Raw genomic sequence first — 25,914 nt, forward strand, 5'->3', positions numbered from 1 at the left:
CTGTCAGGAGATTTAACAAGGCCCTTCACAATGAAGTTGGTGCTTCTCTTGTGGCTCAGCCGGTAAAGAATCCACATGCAATGCAGGAGACCAGGTTTCGATCCCTGGGTTGGGAAGATTCCCTGGAGAAGGGAAAGGCTACCCACTGCAATATTCTGGCCTGGAGAATTCCATGGACTGTATAGCCCGTGGGGACGCAAAGAGTCGGACATGACTGAGTGACTTTCACTTTCACTTTCATGGTGAGGTTAAGTTGACATGGGACATGCACACATGTAATTTGGCTTAGCTGCAGAAAGGGAAGAAAGACTCAAACATCCCAACAGATTCAGAGTTGGCTCTCTGGAGGAAGAGTAGACTCAGGGAGATCATATGTGAAGTAAAAGGACATATTTGGTTTTAGAAATATCATTTGAAATGAAGGTAAAATATCCAGGTGGAGATATTCAGCAATTCACTGAAAACCTAGAGCCTGGGTTTAGCTAAAACATTCAGAATTGAAGTCGCAGGATAAAGATAAGTGCCTAAGGGTAAGAAGATGGAAAGTCATTCAATGGGCAACAAAATTTGGGGGGAACAGAGAAATAATCATTTTACTCCTCACAATCTTTCCCCTCTTCACATCCTATCTCCCAAGTGATAGCTAAAACACAAGGAAAATGATGTTGTTGTGCTCAGACAATCGTGCCCACCAGGGTTCTCTGTCCATGGGATTTTCCAAGTAAGAATACTGGAGTGAGTTGCCATTCCTACTCCAGGGGATCTTCCTGACCCAAGGATTGAACCCAGGTCTCTTACATCTCCTGCAGTGGCAGGCAGATTCTTTACCACTAGCGCCACCTGCAAAGCCCATGGATAATGATAATACTGGGGTTTCCCTGCTAACTCAGTTTGTAAAGAATTCACCAGCAATGCAGGAAACCCTGGTTCAATTCCTGGGTCCAGAAGGTCCCCTGGAGAAGGGATAGGCTAGCCACTCCAGTATCCTCGGGGTCTTCCCTGATGGCTCAGATGGTAAAGGATCCGCCTGCAATGCAGGAGACCTGGTTGGATCCCTGGGTTGGGAAGATCCCCTGGAAAAAGGCATGGCAACCCACCCCAGTATTCTTGCCTGGAGCATCCTATGTACAGAGGAGCCTGGTGGGCTACAGTCCAGGGGTCTCAAAGAGTCAGATGGACAGAAGAGCCTGGCGGACTACAGTCCATGAGGTCTCAAAGAGTCGGACATGATTGAGCGACTAAGCATGCAGCACAATGATAACACTTGGTAAAAATCTGAGTCAAAGAAAGCAAATACTAGATGACCCAAAGTGTCTACAATTCGAACTTTCAACAAATAACCATTACTTGATGTTTAATTGCTATTCTAAATGTTTTCTTTTGAATTTAATCTAAATTAGATATTATGAAATTTAATAGAAAATAAGCAAAAATATTAATGCCGTATTTACATGTTAAAATAATTAGAAATACTGAAGATAACAGCCAAGCTCCACACCAACTGACAATTAGGGATTTTTAATAAAGAAATGTCCAAGTTCCAGTGATGACTTCTCTTCATAGAACAGTTAAGTTGATACTGAGCTCATGCTTCCTCCTATCTCATCATCAGATGGGAACTTACCCAGTGACCCCAACATGATTGTGATAAAAATCAATTTTTCAATCCATATTCAATCCATAAGACAAAAAGGTATGTTCTTATATTTTTGATATGTTTTTCCAATTTTTCTTCATGAAACATTGACTGGAATGACAGTAAGACACTGCACATAGCCCCATATTTTTCTATCCCCATTAGAGTAATATGGGACATATTATACTTTTTAAAAATTCAAATAAGATCAGTTTAAAAGTAGTTTTGGAGGCTAATTGTTATATAAAACTTTAATATCCACAGACTTTCCAAAATTGATAGAATGTAAGAATCTGAACCTCTAGAGAGTTTTAGAATATTTCAAACACTTTAACAAATATTAAAAAAAACTGAACAGTTTTCTTGTAGATAACCAAAATATAAAAATGATTTCCCTGGTTTACTTTTTATAATACATTTCAATCAAGTGAGTGTGGATAATTCAGTATAATTATCTGAAGTGATTATTTAGAACCTAAGATAGAAAATAAGGTAAAATAAAAGTTTTCAATTTACAAAATTCTCATTTTCAGAAGTTCAGTTACAAGTCATTTATTTTGAATGCCATGGTGGGGAAAATATACACAATGGTTGTTTTTCTTTTTTTTTAGGTTAGCCTTCGAAAAATGTTTAACCAACAATTATTATTGAAATATTTTTAATAAAATGTTTAAAAGGCATTATTTTTATGTTAAATAGGTTCTTTTTTCTTTTTTAATTAATTATTTTTATTGGGGAATAGTCTCTTTACAATGTTGTGTTCATTTCTGCTGTACAATGATGTGAATCAGCTATACATACACATAATCCCCGTTCTTGTACAAGGAGAAAATACAGTAATACAAAAGAGTATAACATTTTAAATAGTTTGAAAATACTGGTCTCCTAAGAAAATAGGTTAGTGTCGTCATCAAGGACACGGAATCTAAAGGTCAGGGTTCAGATCCATCGTTTGTCAGCTGTGTCACCCAAGGCAATTTACTCAACATCTCTGTGTTTCATTTGTTCATCTATAAAATGAAAATAATAATGGGACATTCTTCATAGTTTCCTGAAAGAATTTTAATGTCTTATATTAAATGGAAAGCACTTGAAACCTTTTCCTCATTCACAGTAGACTCAAAAGAGTCATAATATTATTATTCTGCCCATATTTTTGTGTAATGAAATGCACAAATTAATAAAAGATAGATGCTGCTAGAATGAAAATATGGTGAAAGCTAACACTTATCTTTCAAGCCAATTCTATGGAAGCCAAGAGATACCCAAATAAAAATACATGTACCACTGTGCTGCTTAGAAATTTTGTGCAATCTTATGAAACTCTGAAATAGAAAGCAAAGCAAGAAAAAAGCATATTTTTTAAAAACATTCCAATTTTAGATGTATAAGCTTCATTCCAAAGAAAGCAGGCTTTTAAATATACATTAAATTATCTCACCATGTCTTCAGGGTCAAATTGTTCATCTGATTATGTATTCAGTTCAGTTCAGTTCAGTCGCTCAGTCGTGTCCGACTCTCTGCAACCCCATGAATCACAGCACGCCAGGCCTCCCTGTCCATCACCAACTCCCGGAGTTCACTGAGACTCACGTCCATCGAGTCAGTGATGCCATCCAGCCATCTCACCCTCCATCGTCCCCTTCTCCTGCCCCCAATCCCTCCCAGCATCAGAGTCTTTTCCAATGAGTCAGCTCTTCCCTGAGGTGGCCAAAGTACTAGAGTTTCAGCTTTAGCATCATTCCTTCCAAAGAACACCCAGGACCGATCTCCTTTAGAATGGACTGGTTGGATCTCCTTGCAGTCCAAGGGACTCTCAAGAATCTTCTCCAACACCACAGTTCAAAAGCATCAATTTTTCGGCGCTCAGCTTTCTTCACAGTCCAACTCTCTCATCCATACATGACCACTGGGAAAACCATATCCTTGACTAGACAGACCTTTGTTGGCAAAGTAATGTCTCTGATTATGTATTAGAATATGCTTTATCTCAAATATCTCTGAGCTTTAAGAATAAAAAGAAGCCTCAGTAACATTATAAAAAGACCATATCCAAAGACAAGTTAAAAATCAGTGAGATAAACCTGTTTATAGAAGGTTTATAGAAGGTCTACCAAACTAACACTAAAATTACAGGCTTTTAACACTTTAAAAAAAATGTTCTTCTGGTTGGTAGTGGTTTAGTCACTAAGTCATGTCCAACTCTTGGGACCCCATGGACTGTAGCCCTCTGGGCTCCTCTGTCCATGGGATTCCCCAAGAAAGAATACTGGAGTGCATTGCCATTTCCTTCTCTATGGCATCTTCTCCACCCAGGGATCGAACTCATGTCTCCTTCATTGCAGGCTGATTCTTTAACACCAAGCGACCAGGGAAGCTCGATAAAATTAAAGGCTTTTAACATTTTTAAAAAAAGTCTTTCTATTTCTGTCAAAATGAAAAGAAAAAAGACCTCTAACATTAGGGAGATTTTCATCTTTTAAGATTTGATCAATTAAAAATATGTTCATTCTTCAATTTAAAATGGAAACAGAAAAAAGAGATCAAGGCAGTTTCTGACACCACAGACCTCTGGTGTTAGTTGTTGTAGTTCAGTTGCTAACGTTTTTCAGTCGCTCAGTCATGTCTGAGTCTGCGACCCCAAGGACCCAGACTTCCCTGTCCTTCACTATATCCCTGAATTTGTTCAAACTCATGTCCATTGAGTCAGTGATGCCATCCAACCATATCCTCTGTCGTCCCCTTCTCCTCCAGCCTTCAATCTTTCCCAGCATCAGGGCCTTTTCTAATGAGTCAGCTCTTAACAGGAGAAGGCAATGGCACCCCACTCCAGTACTCTCGCCTGGAAAATCCCATGGACAGAGGAGCCTGGTGGGCTGCAGTCCATGGGGTTGCTGAGGGTTGGAACAACTGAGTGACTTCACTTTCACTTTTCACTTTCATGCATTGGAGAAGGACATGGCAACCCACTCCAGTGTTCTTGTCTGGAGAATCCCAGGGATGGGGGAGCCTGGTGGGCTGCCGTCTATGGGGTCGCACAGAGTCAGACACGACTGAAGTGACTTAGCAGCAGCAGCAGCTCTTAACATAAGGTGGCCAAAGTATTGGAGCTTCAGCTTCAGCATCAGTCCTTCCAATGAATATTCAGTACTGATTTCCTTTAGGATTGACTGGTTTGATCTCCTTGCAGTACAAGGGACTCTTAAGAGTCTTCTCCAACAGCACAGTTCAAAAGCATCAATTCTTCAGCAATAAGTTGTAATTAGTGACAAATGTAGAGGTATTCTGAGAGAGTCCCATCTTTTCCTTTCTCCAGTCTCTTTTTAGGGAAGAGAAAACACTAACTTCTGCTCCTTTATTATTAATATGGGGCTTCCCAGGTGGTCCTAGTGGTCAAGAACTGGCCTGCCGATGCAGGAGACTTGAGAGGCAGGTACCATCTCTGAGTCAGGAAGATCCCCTGAAGGAGGGCACAGCAACCCACTCCAGCATTCTTGCCTGGAGACTCCCATGGACAGAGAAGCCTGGAGGGCTACAGCTCACAGGATCACAAAGAGCCGGAAAAGACTGAAGCGACTTAGCCGCAGCAGGATTAATACATTGTGACTACCTGCTCTCTTCTACATGGCCAGATGGTGGCGCTGTGGTACCACTTGTCGAGATTGTAGCTTCGTTGGTTCAGTCTTGTATAAGCAATAGTATTTTGTGGAAAACTCTCAAGCCCTCTTTTAAAAACTATTTTAAATGTACTTTATTCTTCTCTTTAGCGATATGTAAGGTTGACATTTAAATTCATTGGTTATTTTATTTTTTACTCTCTGTACAAGGAAGTTTCTAAAACCTATATGTAGAGCTGACATAGTGTACTTTCCAAAAGATTGACACTAGGTGGTCTTAGGGTATATTGTTTTTCTCTTAGTTCATGAAAATAAAAATGAAAAGAAATGAGTATATTTTGTCCACATTATTTTCAGATATCCATAATTAGTATTTAAAGCCTTACAACACCTCCTAACAATATACTGCCCAAATCTTCAGAAAAAGACAGGCTTTGCGCGGCAAAAGTGAACAATTTTAGTTCAATACTCTTTCTAACCTCTCAGTGTTTGGTGAGAAAACTTGTTCCTGCTGATGGTGATGTTATGTGATGCACACATCCTTGCCTCTAAGTGTTCCTAAGAGCTGACCCCGTTGATCGCATTAAACCATCTTCCTGTAAGTTTGGGTTTCATCTGACATCCCAAGGATGAAAAGGGAAAACTGAGTTGGCTGGTGCAGAATTGTGAGCTCAGCTTTCACTTTCTCCCCCATCAACACTGCTCTCAATATTCTCCTCCTTTTACCTTTGCCCCACCCCAAGACAAAAATCGTGCTGGGAAATCCTACCTTACCCCTTACACACACACACCCCTCTGGATGCTGAATAAAGTGACCATCAGAACAGCAGAAATCAATGCAGCCATTTCTGCAGGTCCAAGTAGTCATATTGCAGGCGAAAAACAAAGCCCAAGAAGGAAGGCACAGCACAAAAAAGCAATACACTCTTTTAGAGTTGATGTAACAAGGGCACTTGCGACCCATGTAATCTTAGTGAATGGGCAAGGGGAGGAGAGGAGTCACAGAGTTCCCTACCAGTGCCCCACTGGAGAAGCCACTTCTCCATCCACTCTGCCACATCTCCTCTTCCAGGGAAGGCCTTCAAAGCACTGGACTTCCAGTTTCATAGATTTTTTTCCCACCTCTTCTAGGTAAATTGTGAAGGAAGATACATGTATTTAGCTATGCTGCTGCTAAGTAGCTTCAGTAATGTCCGACTCTGCGACCCCAGAGACAGCAGCCCACCAGGCTCCCCCATCCCTGGGATTCTCCAGGCAAGAGCACTGGAGTGGGTTGCCATTTCCTTCTTCTAATTTAGCTAGTCTTCTATAATTACTATTTTAACCTTTTTTCCCTATGGAAATTATATTAGTTTCCAAAGAAAATCTTATGCTGATTTCCAATATACCAAAAAAAAAAATCAAAGCAGTATTTTAAACATATTTTGAAACTTAAAATTTGTGAAACTTATTTATTAAAAGGCAATAAATGAGGAAACTGGGCAACTGTTCTAGACCAAAGTCTAAGCATTCAGCTTATTTTGATGAAAAGATGGACCACATGCAAAAGTAATATAAGAAAGTGTCTACACCACAGAATGTGAAGGAAGCTATTCCTAACTTGTTTTGATCATGCCTTATTTCCCCATGAGACCAGAAAAACTACAGTTGGAGTAACTGGATTCTATTTTAATAATAAAAATAAAGACATTCATCTGTAACACACTTTAAAAGCCATTGTTCTAAAACAATGCCCTGACATTTTTTTCGCCTGAATTCCATTCTGTTCAGCAACTTCCAGTTTCTCCTATGTGTCGAGTTGGTCATAAATGAGACAGAGTATACTCCAACTTGGTTCTATGGAAATTTCAACCACTTATTGATGCTTGTCTGTAATTTAACGCGCCTTTTCTATTTCTACTATCCTAGTTCTCATCATCTTCTGAAATCATAACATTGAGGTGCCCTTAAAAACAAATGATTTGAGAGACATCTTTCCAAATTCCATAATGCTACTGAGTAGTTTTGTGAACAGGACATACAATTCAAAAAAGAATTTTCTGATGGAACAATGAGATGGGGCTGAACCTCAAAGCCTCAGAAACTCGAAGGATGCAGGAAAAAGGCAGGCAGATATGATGAACCCCACCTCTGCTCGGCACACTTTCCTCACCCAGGTTTCTCATCTTGGCTCTCCCCCAGAGCCTTTCAGATCAAAAGGGGAAAAGGAGTTGGGAAAAGGGGAAATACCAAGAATCCTGCCTTTTGTCAGGGACCAGTTCTGGGTTCTCATTCTACACTAATGTGGAATTCTCTTTAAAAGAGAAAGGCTTTCTGATTTTTCCCATCTACAGAAAAATAATAATTTACCTGATTGCAGATTTTCTTTAGAGAATGAGACGATAGACTATAACTTGTTTCCCTCATAAATGCCTCTCCAAACTATAAAATCAAACCCCTAACAGAAATTCTATCAGGGTGTCCCTAACCTCAAGCCTGAACGTTGGGTTCCTTTTTACATGGCAGTGATACGTCTGCGGAGTTTTATTTCCAGGGAGACAGGGCAGGATTTGCTGCTATGCAGACTGAATAATGTTGGAAGCCAACATCATGTCACATTTTGTGTGCACTTTCCAAAGATTAATCCAAGCGTTACAAATGGGACACAGACTGCCATTGTCCCAGGGACACTTTAATAACCCACACCTACAATATTCAACCTGTTGTTTGCATAGGGACAACTTTGGGACACAAAAACCCACCAGAACGACTTGGGGACAGGAGCCATGGAGAGGCAGAGACCCAGGCGCCACGCACCTCCACAATTCACCCTTCGTGGCAAATGAGTCTGTTTGGAGTTTATTTATGCTTGAGGATGGGGGTCGTGCAGCTCACTTTCTTCAAAGCACCTCGACAAGCATGTCTTAAGTGTGTTGCTCGCTAACACGGTTTCTTCCTTGCCTTTTACTTTTGGCAGGCTCTGCCAACTTGCGGATAATTTTTGTTTTGTTTTGCATCGTGCAGCTCAAATTAAGTAACGTGGCACACTCCCTCAGCATTTAAATTGTGCTTGGCCTGTTTCTTCTTTTATTTTTTCTCCCCATCCCCCTCCTTTCCTTACAACTCCCAGCATCTGTTGTTCTACTAGGATATTCTTTGAAAATGGAAGTCAGTTCAGTCGCTCTGTCCTGTCCGAATCTTCACAACCCCATGGACTGCAGCACAACTTGGGAGAAAATTTCAGTAGGAAAAGATTGTGAGAGGTGGACAAGAAGACCTAATAATTTCCATGGTTCCTGGTTCATCATCTTTAAGTACTCTCATAAAATATTCCACTATTATTACAATCTTATTTACTTTAGAAAAGATTCTAATGACCCAGTAGATCAGAATTCATTGAATTTAAAATATCAGTGACATATTTTTCATATAAGACAGTTTTGATATGGAGAGAAATAGTTGAGATTATAATGAGCAGAATCATAAATAGTTATGATACATTTAATCCTAGACATTTTGAACAGTATCATGAAAATAACTTTTTTCTTTTCATAATACAGTACTACCTTAGTATATGGTAGCATGTCTGTAACAGATGAAAAACTTCAAAACCAAGAGACTTTTTTTAAGAAAAATGTTTTAGGGAAATTGTACTATGGCCAAATGATTTATATGTGTATATAATACATATAACACTTTTCAAAAGGAAACCATATATTATTTAATTTCCACTTTAATTACAGGTTTCCATTATGTGAAAAATGATGAGAAGACAGAAACTTAAAGCTAGCAGCACGAGGATTTTTGCTAAAGGATTTCCTGCTGTAATTTAAACTTAAACTTGACACTTATTTAAATAAGTATCAATAAATCCACAATAACATAATATTTCAAATTTACCTTTAGTGCTTGATATAATTTTTTAATTAAAATTATTACATTTCTTTAATATTTTTATTATCTTTCTAATAACCAGGTGAGTAGGTACAGACTTCTTCTCGACCTCTGTAGATATTATTAACTTTGAGATATGAAAATAATATGATTTACATAGGAATAGGAGTATGGTGTCTTCCCCTGCAAGTCTCAAATATTAATAGCAGGAGTTCACGTGAAATCATATATGGATTGTTTCACCTTTATAAGCTTAGTTTCAGTAACGTGAAACTAAGTAACGTGAAAACATCTGCCTGGGAAAAGCCTTAAAGGAGTGTGTTTGAGTTTGCTCGGTGTCTCCCGAAGCTGGAATAAAGCTGCGGACTGAGCGGCACTCCTTTCCGGAGCCAGGGTTCCCTCCTAAGTTCACTTGTTCGGAGAATCAGTTCTTGCTGCCCCAGTTCCTTTCCACTTGGCCACTCTTATGGGTTCCCTCTGACTTCTGGAGGCACCCAGTCCCTTTTAAGGGCTCACCTGATTAGGTCAGCCCTCACCAGGTCACCTGACGTTTGATTACCTCTAGTTAACTGGCCAGGACTCACAGGAGGGACAGCCCATCCGTCACAGTCACAGGTCCCGCCTACATGCAGGAGGAGGAATACACGGAACTCAGAGCCGCATGTGGGGACTGTGAAGGCCATCTTAGAATTCTGCTGGTCACACAGCTAAATACAGGTAGTGAAAGAGTTTTGAAGGACATAAAGTCAAGGATAGAGAAGGGAGGAACCTATTTAGATAGAGTGGTCAGAAAAGCCCTCCCTGGGCAGTAACGTTTGATCTGAGACTTGTAGGCAACGAAGGAGGCTTCAACAGCATCCACTTGAAAAAGGTATTGTATCCCTTGCTGTCGTTGTTCAGTCGCTAAGTCGTGTCCTGCTCTTTGTGACCCCATGGACTGCAGCACGCCAGGCTTCCCTGTCCTTCACTATCTCCTGGACTTTGTTCAGACTCACATCCATTGAGTCAGTGATGCCATCCAACCATCTCATCCTCTGTTGCCCCCTTCTCCTCTTGTCATCAATCTTTCCCAGCATTGGGGTCTTTCCTAAGGAGTCAGTTCTTCACATCAGGTGGCTGAAGTATTGGAGCTTCAGCTTCAGCACCAGTCCTTCCAATAAATATTCAGAGTGGATTTCCTTTAGGATTGACTGGTCTGATCTCCTTGCAATCCAAGAGACTCTCAAGAGTCTTCTCCAGCTCCATAGTTCAAAAGCAATTCTTTGGCGCTCAACCTTCTTTATGGTCCAACTCTCACATCCATATATGACTACTGAAAAACCATAGCTTTGATTATACAGACCTTTGTCAGCAAAGTGATGTCTCTGCTTTTTAATATGCTGCCTAGGTTTGTCCTGCTCTTCCAATGAGCAAGTGCCTTTTAATTTCATGGCTGCAGTTACCATCCGCATTGATTTTGGAGCCCAAGAAAATGAAATCTGGCGCTGTGTCCACTGTTTCCCCATCTGCTGCTGCTACTGCTAAGTCACTTCAGTTGTATCCGACTCTCTGCGACCCCATAGACGGCAGCCCACCAGGCTCCCCCGTCCCTGGGATTCTCCAGGCAAGAACACTGGAGTGGGTTGCCATTTCCTTCTCCAATGCATGAAAGTGAAAAGTGAAAGTGAAGTCTCTCAGGCGTGTCTGACTCTTAGTGACCTCATGGACTGCAGCCTACCAGGCTCCTCCGTCCATGGGATTTCCCAGGCAAGAGTACTGGATCGGAGTGCCATTGCCTTCTCTGTTTTCCCCATCTGTTTGCCATGAAGTGACAGGACTGGATGCCATGATCTTTGGTTTTTGAATGTTGAATTTTAAGCCAACTTTTTCACTCTCCTCTTTTACCTTCTTCATCAAGAGTCTCTTTAGTTCCTCTTCACTTTCTGCCATTAAAGTGGTATCATCTGTATATCTGAGGTTACTGCTATTTCTCCCAGCAATCTTGTGTCCTCTATGTGATGCATATATGTGGAATCTAGAAAAACGATACAGGTGAACCCATTTGCAGGGCAGGAGTAGAGATGCAGATGTAAACAATGGACAAGTGGACACGGAGGGATGGAGGGAGAGAAGGGAGGGTGAGATGAATTGAGAGAGTAGCATTTACATATATACACTACTGTGCGTAAAATCAAGTGGGTACTGCATATAACACAGGAAGCTCAGCTCAGTGCTGTGTGATGACCTAAATGGGTGGGCTGGGGGGGTGTGTGGAAGGGAGGCTCCAAAGGGAGAGGATATATGTACACATACCGCTGGTTCACTTCCTTGTATAGCAAAAACTAATAAATACCACATTAGAAGTAATTATGCCACAATTTTTTTAAAGGGTACGTGTTGCCATTCAAATTCAATGAATTATTATTATATTGTTATAATTCCACTTTTATGTCAAAGGACATACTATTTTTTTGAGATTTTTATAACAAAAACAGTTTCTTACTTCCAATGCACAGTTTTAAGCAAAACATCTCTTTCTAGAAGCTCTAATGTAAAGAGTTCATCCAAGTCAGAGAACCTGTGATACAACCGAGCTGTGAGCTGCCTTTCCTAGAAGCCCTGCAGAAAAATGTCTCAGTAGCTATAGGTGGGAAGATTCCAAGGTGATTTGCTCTTGGAGAGATGCAAAGAAAGTCCCCTACACGCTAGCAATTATAATTTTACAATAGCGGTAATGCATCAAAAATATTTATTCACTATTTCAAAAAGCACTGTGGTAAGATACTTTGGAAATACCAATCTGTGTTCTACTTTCTGCAATTTTCCCTTCCTCCTGACTCCAAGCTCAGTGCCAAGCCCTTTATATTTCTTTGCAAACTGGAGAGCAGGTGCTTTTTCTGCTTTTGGTACAAACTTAAAGTTATCCGAGAGATAATGTTAAGAGGTCTGGAGAGGCAGAGATACCAGGGAGTTACTCTGAGAGCATTAAGAAGGAAAGGGGCCAAAAATTTCCCCAGAATACAAAAAGGGAGAAGAGATGGGTTGAGGTGAGGGAGCCATCAGTGAAAGAGGCTCTGAGCAGAGGCTCCATCATGTGGGACCACAGTCTTTCCAAATAACCCTTCTTCTAAGGCAAGTACAGAAACAGCAGAGCTTTTGGACATGACAGGGCCCCTGCCCTCAGCCTGAGACATCTTGTTAGAAAACCAGTGTGGATCCATGGCTAGAGGAACCACCTAGACCCAGTGGCTGTGCTTGCAGACCCAGGACCAGGGTGCAAACTCAGTTGGAGAGCAGGTGGGAGGTGGGGGAGAGCCTCAGGACTGACTGATTGGACCCCACAAGAATGCTGCTAAGTCGCTTCAGTCATGTCTGACTCTTTGGGACCCCATGGACTGTAGCCCACCGCTCCTCTGTCCATGGGATTCTCCAGGCGGGAGTACTGGAGGGGGCTGCCATTTCCTTCTCCAGGGGATCTTCCTGACCCAGGGATGGAACCCATGTCTCTAACGTCTCCTGCATTGGCAGGTGGGTTCTTTACCACTAGCACCACCTGGGAAGCCCCTGGGCTCCCCAGGTCAAGTTTAAATCATGTATGGACCATATGCTATATGGACCATATGGAGTACTTAGACATCACTTGCATCAGGAAACTGCCAGCAAATTCTGTCCTCATTAAGCCACATTCAAGAAGCAGAATTGCTCTTATTGACAATGTAGAATAAATTCTGTTAAAGTGGTTTGAAGTATTTCTATACCTTAGAGAGTTCAGTCTTCCTCTGTCTACTTCCTCTGTCTACTCAAATCCCACCAGCACTCTAAATGAGCTGAAGTGTAGAAGAGACAGCTGGACCTGTAGCTGGATCCTGGGTTTATTCCTGCAGCAGTCATTCACTGAACACTCTTTTATCATCCAAGCATCCTGGACTTATGAAAATTAACAACAACAGCTCCTGATTTTTACCTGAGAGAGGAAAAAAGAACAACAAAGAAAAACAGGTTATAGGCAATGGCACAGTGATTACTCACCAAGCTCAGAAGTCAGAAAATAAGAGGAGTTTAGATCTCATTTCTTCCACTGCTTAGCTGTTGGATCTTGGCCAAACCATTTGATGATCCTTAGACTCTGTTATTTCACCCGTTAAATAGTTTATACAATCATTAGGATCTACTGAGATTCCTGTCTCATAGTGTCGCTGTGTCTATGAGGTGATTAAAAGTTTATTATTCTAAATGAATCGTTGCAATACAACGTCTTAAGTACTGTGGTACTGTATTTATGTGGACTCTACATCAGCCCTTCATCTTCATTAAGCCCTACTGTGGCACTGTATTGGAGTGATGAAACTCATGTAAACTCCCCAAGACCGCCTCCTTTCTAAAATAAGAGGTTTGGAATATTGATTGATGATCCTTAACATCTCTAAAAAAAATGGTAGTGAGCCCAAGGGGAAACTGTACAGAACATCAGCCCATTGTTCTTTTAGAAAAATATTTAGATAATATCCACATAGACTTGGGGTGGGAGGTAGAATAGAAACAAAAGAGTAGAAAATAGTCAATCAAGCCAAGTAACTACTTATTTTAAATACATAAATATTTGGAAGCTACCTAATAACTAAAATTTTTAAAAAATGAATCATTTCACAATTCTAGTAGTAAAATAGAGATGATATGGTTATCTGGTAACCTTAATCAATAAAAGTAACTAATCAGTATGATTTGGGTAGGTGTGGTGTCTCCAGTATACCCTTTAACTCTTTATTGTAATTAAAAGTTTAATTTAAAATCCGATTGAATTCAGTCAACTAATTTCTAATCAGTTGCTATGTCTTGCTTTTGTTTCAAAAGAAAAATTCACAGGTGTCTGTTTTCCCAAGTGGATTCTATAAACATGGCTGGAAAAATGTTCAGTGAGACACTAAGGAAATCTTATTTTAGTCACCCGTCAAATAAACAGAAACATTGCTAAGGCTGGAACCCATCAGTCCATCTGAAAAGGCTCAATTTCTCTTACATTTTGCATATTTTTAAAAATAAAAAGCACTTGTATTTCCTGGTTTGGGGTTAATACACAGTACGCATGAGTCACGTGCCTGGCATACCAGACTTCTACTTATAGGTCAAAGATACCACCTCTGCAGAAAAGCAGGAGAGGCAGAAAACAACTGCAACTATGCAAAAACAGGATTTCTAGCACCATTAAAATACGTGATGTGACAGCTGATGTGCTGCGCCGAAGCAGAGATCCTGCGTAAATTGGGGCTGCTGTGTGCTGCTCCTTCAAAACCTGTGGCTTCCCCTGACCTTTATAAACTGGAGGAGGACATTGCATGGCCCTTCACATGCAGTCACTGCCGCAAAGCTGGAAAGTGTTGCTATGGCCATTATGCATCTGTGTATCTTATCAAAGTTAGGATCAAATACTTTGGAAGCATCCGGTTTCTAGAAATGCTATGCAACAATAAGTAAAGGTGCAGGATTAGTATATGTGCATCAGAAAGATAAAAGTCCTTCTTTTGCAATCTTCTATGTACTTTTGTATTGTATTTAAGATTTGGTTTTGGTTTAAATAAAACAGCCCCCTTAAACCGGTAGCATTTAAACATGTTTTGTGAGTCTCCAGTATGTACTATTATCAAAAAATGTATATGTTATTTATAGATATTTATACAAATATTTACAAATAGTAACCCAGATACATGTGGAAAACACTCGAGAGATACTGTGGTTATAGAAGTTATTTTATAGTATTCCCAATTTGTTAAAATTATCCTCCCATATTATTGTTAAAAGTTTGCATTTTATTAATATAAGAATAACTAAATCATTTCATAACTCACTTCCTCTCTTTCTTTAAAGGATATAAAGACCAAAGTTAAAAGAAATTGTGGCAATTAGTTGGTTGATTTTTGCCGTTTAAGCATAAAATATGTTGGAAAATGCTGAATGAATTCAGTGATACCACTAATTATTTTCCTAGAAATCAATAGATAATGTCATTAGCACACACATAAACAATGTTCAATACATTTATTAAACTGAATCTAACTTAGTTGAAAATAATCAACTGTTTCCTGGTCAGATTTTTATTATTCAGTTAGTAGCATTCTGTTTTTCAGTAGGCGAATGAATTCCTTTAAACAGAAGTAAACAACACACCTAATTAATGTAGATTGGTTTTCTAAATCAATAAACTACCAATTTTATAGATGTTTGCTTTTCCAACAGTTTTGATTTTATAAATAAAAGGCTTCTTTTAGAGACTTGAGTAAATTTGAATTTGACTATTATTTGAAGGTCTTAAGTTGATAAGTTGGTGTTTGTGTAAATTTAAACTGCACTGTTTTTCCTTATTTTCTTTTTTGTTTTTTTTTATTTTCAGTTCCAAGTTCTAATTCAGTGACATAGTCCTGAAAGATTTGCCACATAAAGTATAATATGTGAGTAAACAGAGATATTTTAAATAAAACATAACACAATTCATTTAAATCATTTTAATCTATGAAAATAGAAATACTGATATAGCATATAAAATAATTAACTTCTTCTATCTAGACTTTCTGTTACTAATAGAGATGGTGCCTTCTAACCAGTTTTACAATACTTACAGCAGCGTTTCTCTCAACTTCTTAAATAAATAGGAAGTTAAAGCACTGCACTTTCTCACATCATTTTATAACAGGACCATGTGCCATGGAAAAAAATCAGATACATTGATGCCATAACAGCAGTGAAACAAGATAATTTATAATCATAGCAGGAATTTGGTTAAATGAACAAATGTGCAAATGCATATAGACACATTTCAAGTTAAATTACTCTCATGGGCTCAATCCAGGTTAAAAATCTCACCAAATGCCTAGTTGGCATTTAAATTTCATTGTATGTGTTCCTTTAATACAATCGCCTGTGTAGGCTGTATTGGATGTTCGTGTTCTGATGTATTCTGGTGCTGTTTTGGAGAGAGAAAACCTAGCTTCTGGGCCCGAATCTTTCTATTACACAGTGACTGTTTCAGACCTCTGTGCTGATGTTTCCGATTCCTGGGAAGTTCTCTTTGCCACAGGGCGTGCCCTGAAACACATCAAAAGAACAAAGTTCTACAAAAGAAAAAAGAAACTCAAGTAGGCTTGAACATACAAAGAGAGCAAGAAAGAGATGAGAAAGGGGCCAGGCAGAGTGTTGAATACAAAATGAGTTCAACCAGCCCCAGGAGCTCTTCATCACTTACATTTATCTTATTCCGGGAGAGGGGCGTCAAAACCAGCCCTGACATAAACCACCCACTGCCATTGACTTTGACTCTGTGTGTGTGTGTGTGTGTGTGTGTGTGTGTGTGCGTGTGCGTGTGTGTACTGTGTATTATACATAAAAAGGAACAGATTTCATGAAGTATCACTGTTACCCCACAAGAATTTTTTTGAAAACACTTAAAAACACAAATTAATAAAGTCCTGAAGAAATAAATTTAGCATGGTTTTCACTTAACTAATCTATAATGCTTTCATGGAAATCTTCTAATTGTGCATTGCTTTAACATCTTTGCTGCAGTATTTATACTGTATACCTTCTCTACTTGTTATCATAAAGCATATGAGATTTTCCATTCCTACTTGGAATATTTTGTACATGTTTAATATTTCAGGGTCAAAACTCTTGGTTAAATCTCTGCAACAAGATAGATTCTCTATGATAAATAAAAAACAATTAAAATGTAAATGGTCTGAAAAAGGAAGGAAATAAAAGAAATATTTTCTGAGCCTATGCTAATTCCAACTTTGAAATGTCCCTAAATTCTGACTCTGTGTTCTTCAGAAGTATTTCCAATTAATAAATCGTTCCGACAAATTTTACTATCCCACTGGAATCGTGATCTTAAATGTTTGCACAAATTTTCTATAGATAGAAAGTGTAATGTCAGGTCTGACAACACTTAGTCCTGCAACGGAACGTCATTTAAATTTTGCTGGTTCAGAGGTAAGTAAATTAACACTGAATGGGAAGAGATAAACTTCAAAAAGAGAGAGAGAGGGAGAGAAAGTACTATCAAAAAGACTTTTCTTATTAGCAAGATTTAGAAATATTACATCAGGGGCACATTTAGAACTTCAGTATGAGTTTTTTTTGTCAAGAATGACTATTATAAACAGTAGGCTCAAGACTGTTTCTGATGCATAAGAAGTTATAATCTAACATGCTAATGTTAGCTTCCTAATACAAATCAATTGAATAGTAGTGTGTGTCTATCGATATTATGATATTTTATTTTGTGGTTACCTGAGACTTTCTCATTTCTCTTTTACTTGAGTGGTTCTAGATGACTTGTATGCTATCATTATAGTGTAATAATTATTATGTGTTTCTTTTGTTAATTGATATTCAATATAAAAACTAAACTTTTTTTAAAAGATGTTTCAAAAGGTCATAAGCACATGTAGGTGTCAGGTTTGCTTAGTGGGCAATGCCAAGCATGGCTCCCACATGGCCTTACTTGAACAAAAGCTTTCAGTCAGCCAGCAGTCTGGTTGAAAGGGTAGAGTCCCCAAGCCCTGTTTACATGTAGCAGAGTGTGCAGCCAGAACTTCAGTGGCTTTTTCAGTTCATTCATAGATGCCTTCTCTGTTTCAGTTTTCCCCCATTTTCTTTTTTTTTTTTTTTTTTAAATTTTTCCACCCTCGTCCGCCCCGCTTTTTCCCTTGGCGGCGGCGGCCGGGTAGAGGCACCGGTACGAGTAGAGAGCGCACGCCGGGTACAGGTAACCATCCAGGACGACGTCCCCCAGGGCAGCCATCAGTGTACCCCTGCCCCCATTTTCTTAAGAAAATAAAATCATTCAAAATTTCAAACAGCTTGGAGTTTGAGGCAATTGTGTGCTTCTCCAATGCACCAGTAATATCAAAATAAAATAATACGATTCCACTCTCCTGTCAACAATAAATTACCCAGAAAGACTGTCTTGAGATAGAGCTCGAGCAAGAGAGAGGAAAATAGAAGTTTTAACGAAAAATCAAACAGGAGTTACAATTCTGAAAGTTGATAGTCTTGATCCAATTTTTTTTCTACCTTTAAAAATCAGCCTTATCTCAAATACACCACTCAAATTTACCCTCTGATTTTATGTGGTTGAATTTTGGTTTTGCATACCTTGTTTGCGGTTGGCATTTAAACCACAGCAAAGTGTAAATGCAACTGTGGAATGGACACTTTCCTGAAGATTAAAAACCACAACAACATAAAACTCTACACCAGGGATTGTGTGTGATATCTCCAAGGCAAATAGTCATTAGAGCTTCAGTGAGTTGGTCAAAGTGAAAAGAAAGAAAAGCACTGCACAGCCTCAGCGTGGCCCTCAGAATCCTACAGTTCAAACAATTGACCTTTAATTGCAGGCTTTGCAAGCTGAAGCTCAGGCTGGTCCACCGTGACGCCCCTGGATGCGATGGCCCTCTTAGCAGACAGTGACTTGCCTTCAGGTCACAAGTCCAGGCCAGTGTCTTAGGGGGGCCCTCTCTAGGCATCTCCTGGCTTCCTAAGGCATTATTCTGTCCTCACAGGGGGCGTCCTTCTCCACAGAACTGACAAGGGTTCAGTTCAAACAACACATTAATAAACCATTTGAAAGGTCGACCATTTACTAAATCAAGGTCCAAGCTGCAGGAAATAGAATGTTGTCTTTTCTGATAATATATCTCACAATCATCTCAAAAGTCAAATATCTAAAACCCATCTCTTCTTCAAATGTTTCTGTGAAAACAATAAACATCCATCTCTTCTCCAGAGATGACCAGGGCTGAGAACACAGGCTCGGAGGTGGGATGCTACTTACTAACAGTGTAACTTTGAACAAATTTCTGAACCTGTCTAACCCATTTTCTTATCAGGAAAACAGAGACAATAATAGTTCTTATCTCAGGATTGTTGTAGGGAACAAATGGGATTGAACCAGAGACTAAACCAAAGTGCCCAGCATAACCCTTAATAAATAAGCTTTAGCTATTATTATACTTTAAAAAAACATCTTTCACTCGTGCTTCTTGATCTTTCTTATCAGTCAGCATCAGAGATCCATCCACTCAACACTGTGCCCTTTTCTCTTCCATTCTTAGAGCCTTGGTCTCAGAACCTTACTTCTTTGTAACTAGATTGCTTTAACAATAATTTCAGTTGATCCCCTGACCTAGTTTTACTTCAGTCCACCCTGTACATCACTAATAGTATGATTTTGCACAAACAATGCTTTCTGTCCACCACTGTTAAAAATCTTTATTGATTCCTTCTTCCCCACTCCTCTGCCTGGTTTGCAATAGCCTACACATTCTAATTCTACCCAGTATTTCCTGATATAATATCTAGAGGGGTTTTTTATATTCTTTTTAAAAATTTTTTAATTGGAGTATCATTGCTTTACAATATTGTTAGTTTCTGCTGTACTACATAGTGAAACAGTCTTTATGTACACATAGAATCCCTCCCTATTTTCTATTGTATAATTTTTTCATTGATTTCCTCACATAGTCAAAAAATATTCACTGCAGGCCTACCATGGACCAGACATCAGGGATACAACGATAACTGGTTTCCAAAGATATGCAAATAAATAATATATTCTCCCTGTCATCAATTAGATTTATCACAGATAATAGATAATTAAGCAGCTTATTAAAATACACCAGGTAAGAACTCTGAAAGTATAGGAGACATTTTTTTTTTAAAATTATACTGCTGTCCAACATTCTGTCTTTGAGCAGGAAGGCCTCAAGATATATTAAAATTAAATGACTGCAGTGTAACAAGTATTGTTGGTCACACTATTTCATGCTTCCAGGAGCCACAGGGCCTTCAAAGTTTGTGTATTTTTGCCCTTAAGTAAAATTGCTGTTGACCTGTCAAAATTCTAGCTATCACCACCACAAAACCAGTCTCACCTCCTCCATGGTTTTTTCCTTCATTACTCTAATACTTCATCTTCATCCCTAGAACGATTACACCTATTAATCTGCATTACTTAACTTAGTACTTGGTTCTGTGGATTTTTCTGGTGTTTGATATTGTTTTGTGTATCATAGACTGATCTCTAATCAGATTCTGAGCCTGTTAAGGGCAGAATTCATGTTTTAAGCAAGTTTATTTCCTGTTTTCCAAAGAAGCCAACTTGATTTTAAAACAATTGTAGTAACAGATAATTAGTAATTAATTTATTTTTAATGGGGAAAGTGTCGATTTTAAAAATAAGTATTTTTTACATTACTTTCTAGTCCAGAATTCACTAAAATTTGTTCCATATAGCAAATGGAACAATTGCTTTGTTCTACAAGTTCTATAAAATGCTAATAAAAGGGGCGCTGAGGGGCCCCCGGGCGGCGCGGTGCGCAGGCGCGAGCGTGCGGGGCGCGCGGCGCGCGGTTGAAGCCGGAAAAAAAAAAAAAAAAATGCTAATAAAAATTGCTCAAAAACTTAGAAGTATTGGTGATATACTGAATTAAACATCATTGAATAAGATTATTTACTACAAGACTTCCTAGAGTCTGTAAAATGAGTCTACTCAAGTCTTCGAAAGAGGTAGAAATTATTCAGTGTACCCCAAATCTACTTAATGACAAAACCCATTTCTTGGAATTAGTGTTCACTGAGCTTACTTTGGGAAAAGTCTTCAAAAGTCTTTGGAGCTGATTTCTATTTTAAGCTTAGTCAAACCATGTGAATTGCTGAAATAACTGGTTATTTAACTCAATTAACTGGTAAGTGCTAACAATTCACTAATAATTTTTAGAAACATTTACTCTTCTCTAAATTCTATAACATTAGCAAAGATTTTGATAAACAAAAAATTGGGGCACAAATTCTAAAAAGAACATACAGGAAAGATCACAGTGATCCCTTGAAGCTGCCCAGAGTTAAGCTTCCTGATTTGTGCCTTTATTCAAGGATCTTTCTGTTGATCTAAATTTATATGATTCTGCTATTCAAAGGCTGAATTATGAGGTCTACACCCTTGGATTTTAAGAAAAAGGGAAGTTCTTTTCTTTAAAGCATCTATTTAAGTGGGTTGTTTAAAATGCATTTAACAACATCAAATTGATTAAAGGTTACAACTATAATAAGATTTATATATTTATCATTAATTGTGCTTAGTCATTTCCTATTCTTTGCGACTCCATGGACTATAGCCCGCCAGGTTCCTCTGTCTATGGGTTTTTCAGGCAGGAATACTGGAGCAGGTTGCCATTTCCTACTCCAGGGGATCTTCCTGACTCAGGGATCGAACCCGGGTCTCTTGTACCTCCTGCATTGGCAGGAGGACTCTTGACCACTGTGCCACCTGGGAAGTCCCATACTAATCACTAATTATTAGTGTTTTAAAGTTTATGCTGTAAAATTATAACTATAATTAAAAGTCAAGATCAGAGATTCAAGATTTAAGGAGACAGTTAAGATTTCTACCAGTAGAAATCTCTACTGACTCTCTTTGAGGGTGATGATGACTTTATTTTCTGGTGAAGATATCCAAGGCCTCATCTAGTTCACCCAATGTATCCTGGGTGAACCCCAAGCCCCTTCCTGAAACAGATTCTATGGAACCAGCAGGCAATATGCTCTGCTTTCTTTGGGTGCTTGGAGTCCTGTGAGTTTTGCAATGGCTGTCATTAAGCTCCACTTTGCTTACGAGGGACCTTTAAAGTGGAGCCAATGCAGTATTCCTAGAGGTAGGACCATGGAAAGCCAGACCTTATCTGAACTCTACCTTGATGTGCTCTTATGCTTTATTTCCCACAGGCTTCATCCCTGCAGAATGAAACTACAACATCTGAAAGAAGGAATGCTTGGCCATTAAGACCATGTTTGAAGCTTGGCACCAGCACCTGGAGAAGCCAGGCATCCAGTCATGGCCTGCACCAGTCATCACAACTGGGAGGACCTCTAGATGACCCATAACCTCTAGCAGCACCAGGGCTGCTGACCTTTTTCCCACCTATTGTTTTCAGGACCCACTTGATCCTGAGTGCCCTAAACTGGTGAGCTGATGTATTATATCCTAAGTTAAAAATTCTTACTCAGTTCAAGGAAGTTGAACTCACCAGCTTGTGACATCCACAAATTTTTGCTGTAATCCACTCATAGAAGAGCAACAAGGTGACTACTGCTTTTAGCCACAGGTCGTGGGGTCTTACCGGAGCCGACCCACTCATCTTGGAGGGGTGCTTCTATGCAGTGGACTTCTTGCCTATGTGTCCTCGTCAGGAGCACTCACACTGGGGTCCAAGTCTGGACCACAGCAGCTTTGTCCTCCAGCTTCTACCTGTTCAAGGTTAAACGGTGTAAACTGTGGGTCCTGGGACTTCTGATGGCCAAATTGTCAAGAAGACCGACATGGAGGACTGAGGAGAATGTGCCTTGGCAGAACTGAACCAGAAAAAAAGACAGAGGCCTCTCCCAGACTTTATTGAGCCACTGGTGATTGTGATTAAATATCTTTGGAGAATTTTATCACTGAGCTCTCTCCATATTACTAAAACAATAGTATCTTCATATTTACCAAAATGAACCATCTTTCTCCATGACAAGAGACATTGCCTTTACCCCTAGTGCCCATCAAAAACCTACATCTGCATGGATTTCTGACTAATGTAGAGCTACCAGTCTGAATCCACATCTAGTAAATTTGTCATTGTAGACAAAGATCATTTGGATCATGAGATGACACCCTGGAATAGCAGTGCCTGTGCGTACTACCCACCATCGAAATAACTGAGTTTTCCCTATACCCAGCACCGCTTTCATCTATAATACCTCTTCTGGGCAAACCAGTCTCTTACAAGTAAAGTATGGAAACATCTCATGAAGCATCTTAATTCCCTGTGAATTCAAACAATTCTTATGATGATATGTTATGTGCCCAGAACAACATTGACTTCTGAGTGTTCAGTGGTGACTGTGTTACAGTGCTTGCCCCTCAGAACTTTACATTCTAATGGGGAAGTCAGACAATTAAACAGAATGGTGAGTGCTAGACCAGGATGGGGATGACCACGAGAATTCCCACATCTCTGATCTTGGACCACCCAAGAAGCTCCTAGCTGCCCAGGTTGCCTCAGATGGTCTCCTAATATGCCAAAGCAACCCAAAAAATTCAAGCCAACAAGCAGCAGTCCCCGGGGGAACCCCTGCAAGGGGTGATCATATGGATTCTGGTTACTAATGAATTGTTTCTAAGCCACCTGACTTTTCAGTAAGTTCGGTACTCTCTTACTAAGCGCCTTCCCCATTCTGTCATCAAACTGGTAGCCCTCAGGTCATAGCTGCTCATAGGTGGAATCAAGCTATGAAGTTGGAAGACATGGCTTGGAGACTGGGTCCTGGCACTTACCATGACTATGGACAAATCACTTAAACTCTCTAGTCTTTGGTGTCTTTCTTTGCAAAGTAAAATTGGAAACATGTACTATACCTACCTCACAGGGTTGTTGTGAGAATCAAGTGAAAATGTATGTGAAAATGTATGTAACTTTGTTATTTTTATCACCTCCATTTTCCATGGGTTCTTCCTCCTCCCTACCAAATACAATATTATACTTTACCAGAAAAAGTTTTCTTACCACCTTCATGCAAGTGAATGGTACAAAGATGATGAAGTGTGTGCCCTCCTGGATATTTGGCTTCAGTCTAAGGATTTTGATGCCTCACAAGATGACAAGGATATAATTCAGAGGACCAAAGCCAGGGCCCTATTGCCATATAGCCATTCCACCATTAACACACCACTGGACTTAGACACCAGTCAGCACTCTTGATGGAAGGCTTTCCCCAAGGCCATAGTAGAGAAGTCTCTCTTGGCCCCAGAGAACTAACCAGATAGCCATGATTCAGGGAGTCCTTTGGGCTTTGGCTACTAAAGGAATCACCAGCCAGGCCAGTGGAGAGCTTATCTCCTAAGACAGAATGAGAAGACTTTGTTACAAGGCGGCACTGACCCACTTAAACAAAACACAAGCAACCCCTTACTGCTCAACCTATTATAGTTGAGCTGGCAAGGGAAAATTCTAGACATTCATTTATAGCAAAGATTTGGTGACACATCCCTTCCTTAAGCACACTTTATCCTTAAGGCCAACCTGGCTCTTATCTCTCTGATTTTGACTTGTTTACTCCTTGTCTGTCTAACAGACCTGTGATAAACTGATAAACTGGCTTACAAGTCTCATGTATCCCCCTTACACACACACATGCACACACACACACACACACACACACACACACACACACACACCAGTGAGGAATCCCACCCCTGTTTCTTATCCTACCCACATGGCCAAGCCCTAGCCTGGCCTTCTGTTTCTGGTGATTCAAAATGGATTTTGGATTGACTAATCTAATTGGAGTCCAATCTCAGTGAAGTAGTCTATCCCAGTTTGAAACACTGACTCTATTTTGGTCCTGAGTAGAAGTCTAAATAAAGTATCTATGGAGCCATTGATACCCAGCCATCCTCTAAGGGAAAAAAAAAATGATTTCATCTTTCTACATAAAATATACTTCTCCTAAACTAAGAACATATTAGCATGTACCTCCAGGGACAGCATAAAGTTTCTATAAAAGATCTCTTGAGTGAAGGGAATGATGATTATATACCAAAAGATGAGACAGAATTAGCATCCTAGAATCTCTGAAGTAAGATCTTAAGTCTGAAATAGGAAATTTCAACTATAACTCATTCCTCAGGTTCTCAAGGCAAGGAAAGAGGAATTTTAGGGAAAACACTGATTGTGTCAATTTCCAAAATGTTTTTAAATGTGATGAAAAATAATTCACAGTCTTCTCCTAGCTATATGTCAGAATAGCTGAATCTAATATGCCAACTCAGTGAACTGAGAAATTCACAAATCCTTTCTTTAGGCGGTAACATTAAAATTTAAGACTTAAAAAAAAATCAAAGATAATTAAAACAGTGTTTTATAGTTTACAGTCACCACTTGCTATGGGAAGAGAGCCAGGGAGACTCAGAGTCCCAGCCACCCAAGGTCAGAGGCACTGAGCCAGAGGACCCAGAGGAGAGCAGGCCCATGCCAGGAAGAAAAGCTGTTGCTGAAATGACAGACCAAGCATATGAAACAAGATGATCTTCAGGTCATGGTAACTGAGAAAGAAGAATAGACTGATCCAAATTGAGAAGCAGATTAAGATGTTGGAATTGGTATCAGGACAAATACGACTGGGCAGGAAATGGAGTCACCTACAGCCGCGCCATGTCTATCTTACAGTAGCCTTTCTTATGAGTTGCAATATGACATCCTAGTTTTGTTTGGTTTGTTTTTTTCAAAAGTAACATCCTGAGTATCACCGATCTCTCTTACATAACCAGCCCAAAATAGAAAACCCTTCCTCACCCGCAGACATACCTTTTACCATCTTGGTTGAAATAATTTGCTTTCTCGGAGAGTTTTAGTTTTTTCATAAATCTTTGATAAATTATTTTATCAATAAAAATTTCTCATTAAATAATTTCCCTGGTTGAATTTTAATTCCTTCTTTGGTGATTAAAATTGGTAATAAAAATGAATGACTTTAATAGTTTGTCTGTCCTTGCCTGTCCAAGGCTATGTGAGAGGGAAAGGCTATCCCCTCATAGGTTACACGTTAGTGAGCTGGAAACAGTTAAAGCCAAACACCAGGGGAGGACAGCCGAGGGGATGTTTACTCATGACACACAAGGAGCATTGCAGTTTAACCTTCATCTGCAAACTGTATCTCTGTAAGAGGCACTCAGTTCTCTCACTGCCCCGCATCAGGATGCAGACACACTGCCGAGTG

The 25,914-nt window shown here is 39.5% G+C and overlaps 1 protein-coding gene across 1 annotated transcript in view; it reads left to right on the plus strand.

Moving 5' to 3' along the window:
- Positions 1-22,945, plus strand: part of GRID2 (glutamate ionotropic receptor delta type subunit 2) — a 1,632,436-nt gene extending 1,609,491 nt beyond the window's left edge. Inside the window, exon 16 of the mRNA XM_086406553.1 lies at positions 21,883-22,945. Within this exon, the coding sequence (XP_086262679.1) occupies positions 21,883-22,041 (159 nt within the window). The 3' untranslated portion in view covers positions 22,042-22,945. The remainder of the gene's footprint in view (positions 1-21,882) is intronic.
- The last annotated feature ends 2,969 nt before the right edge of the window (positions 22,946-25,914 follow it).

This window comes from Bos grunniens, chromosome 6 (assembly GCF_055505025.1).
Source record: "Bos grunniens cultivar Pamir isolate PY7600 chromosome 6, Bosgru_T2T1.0, whole genome shotgun sequence".
Classification (NCBI taxonomy): Eukaryota; Metazoa; Chordata; class Mammalia; order Artiodactyla; family Bovidae; genus Bos; species Bos grunniens.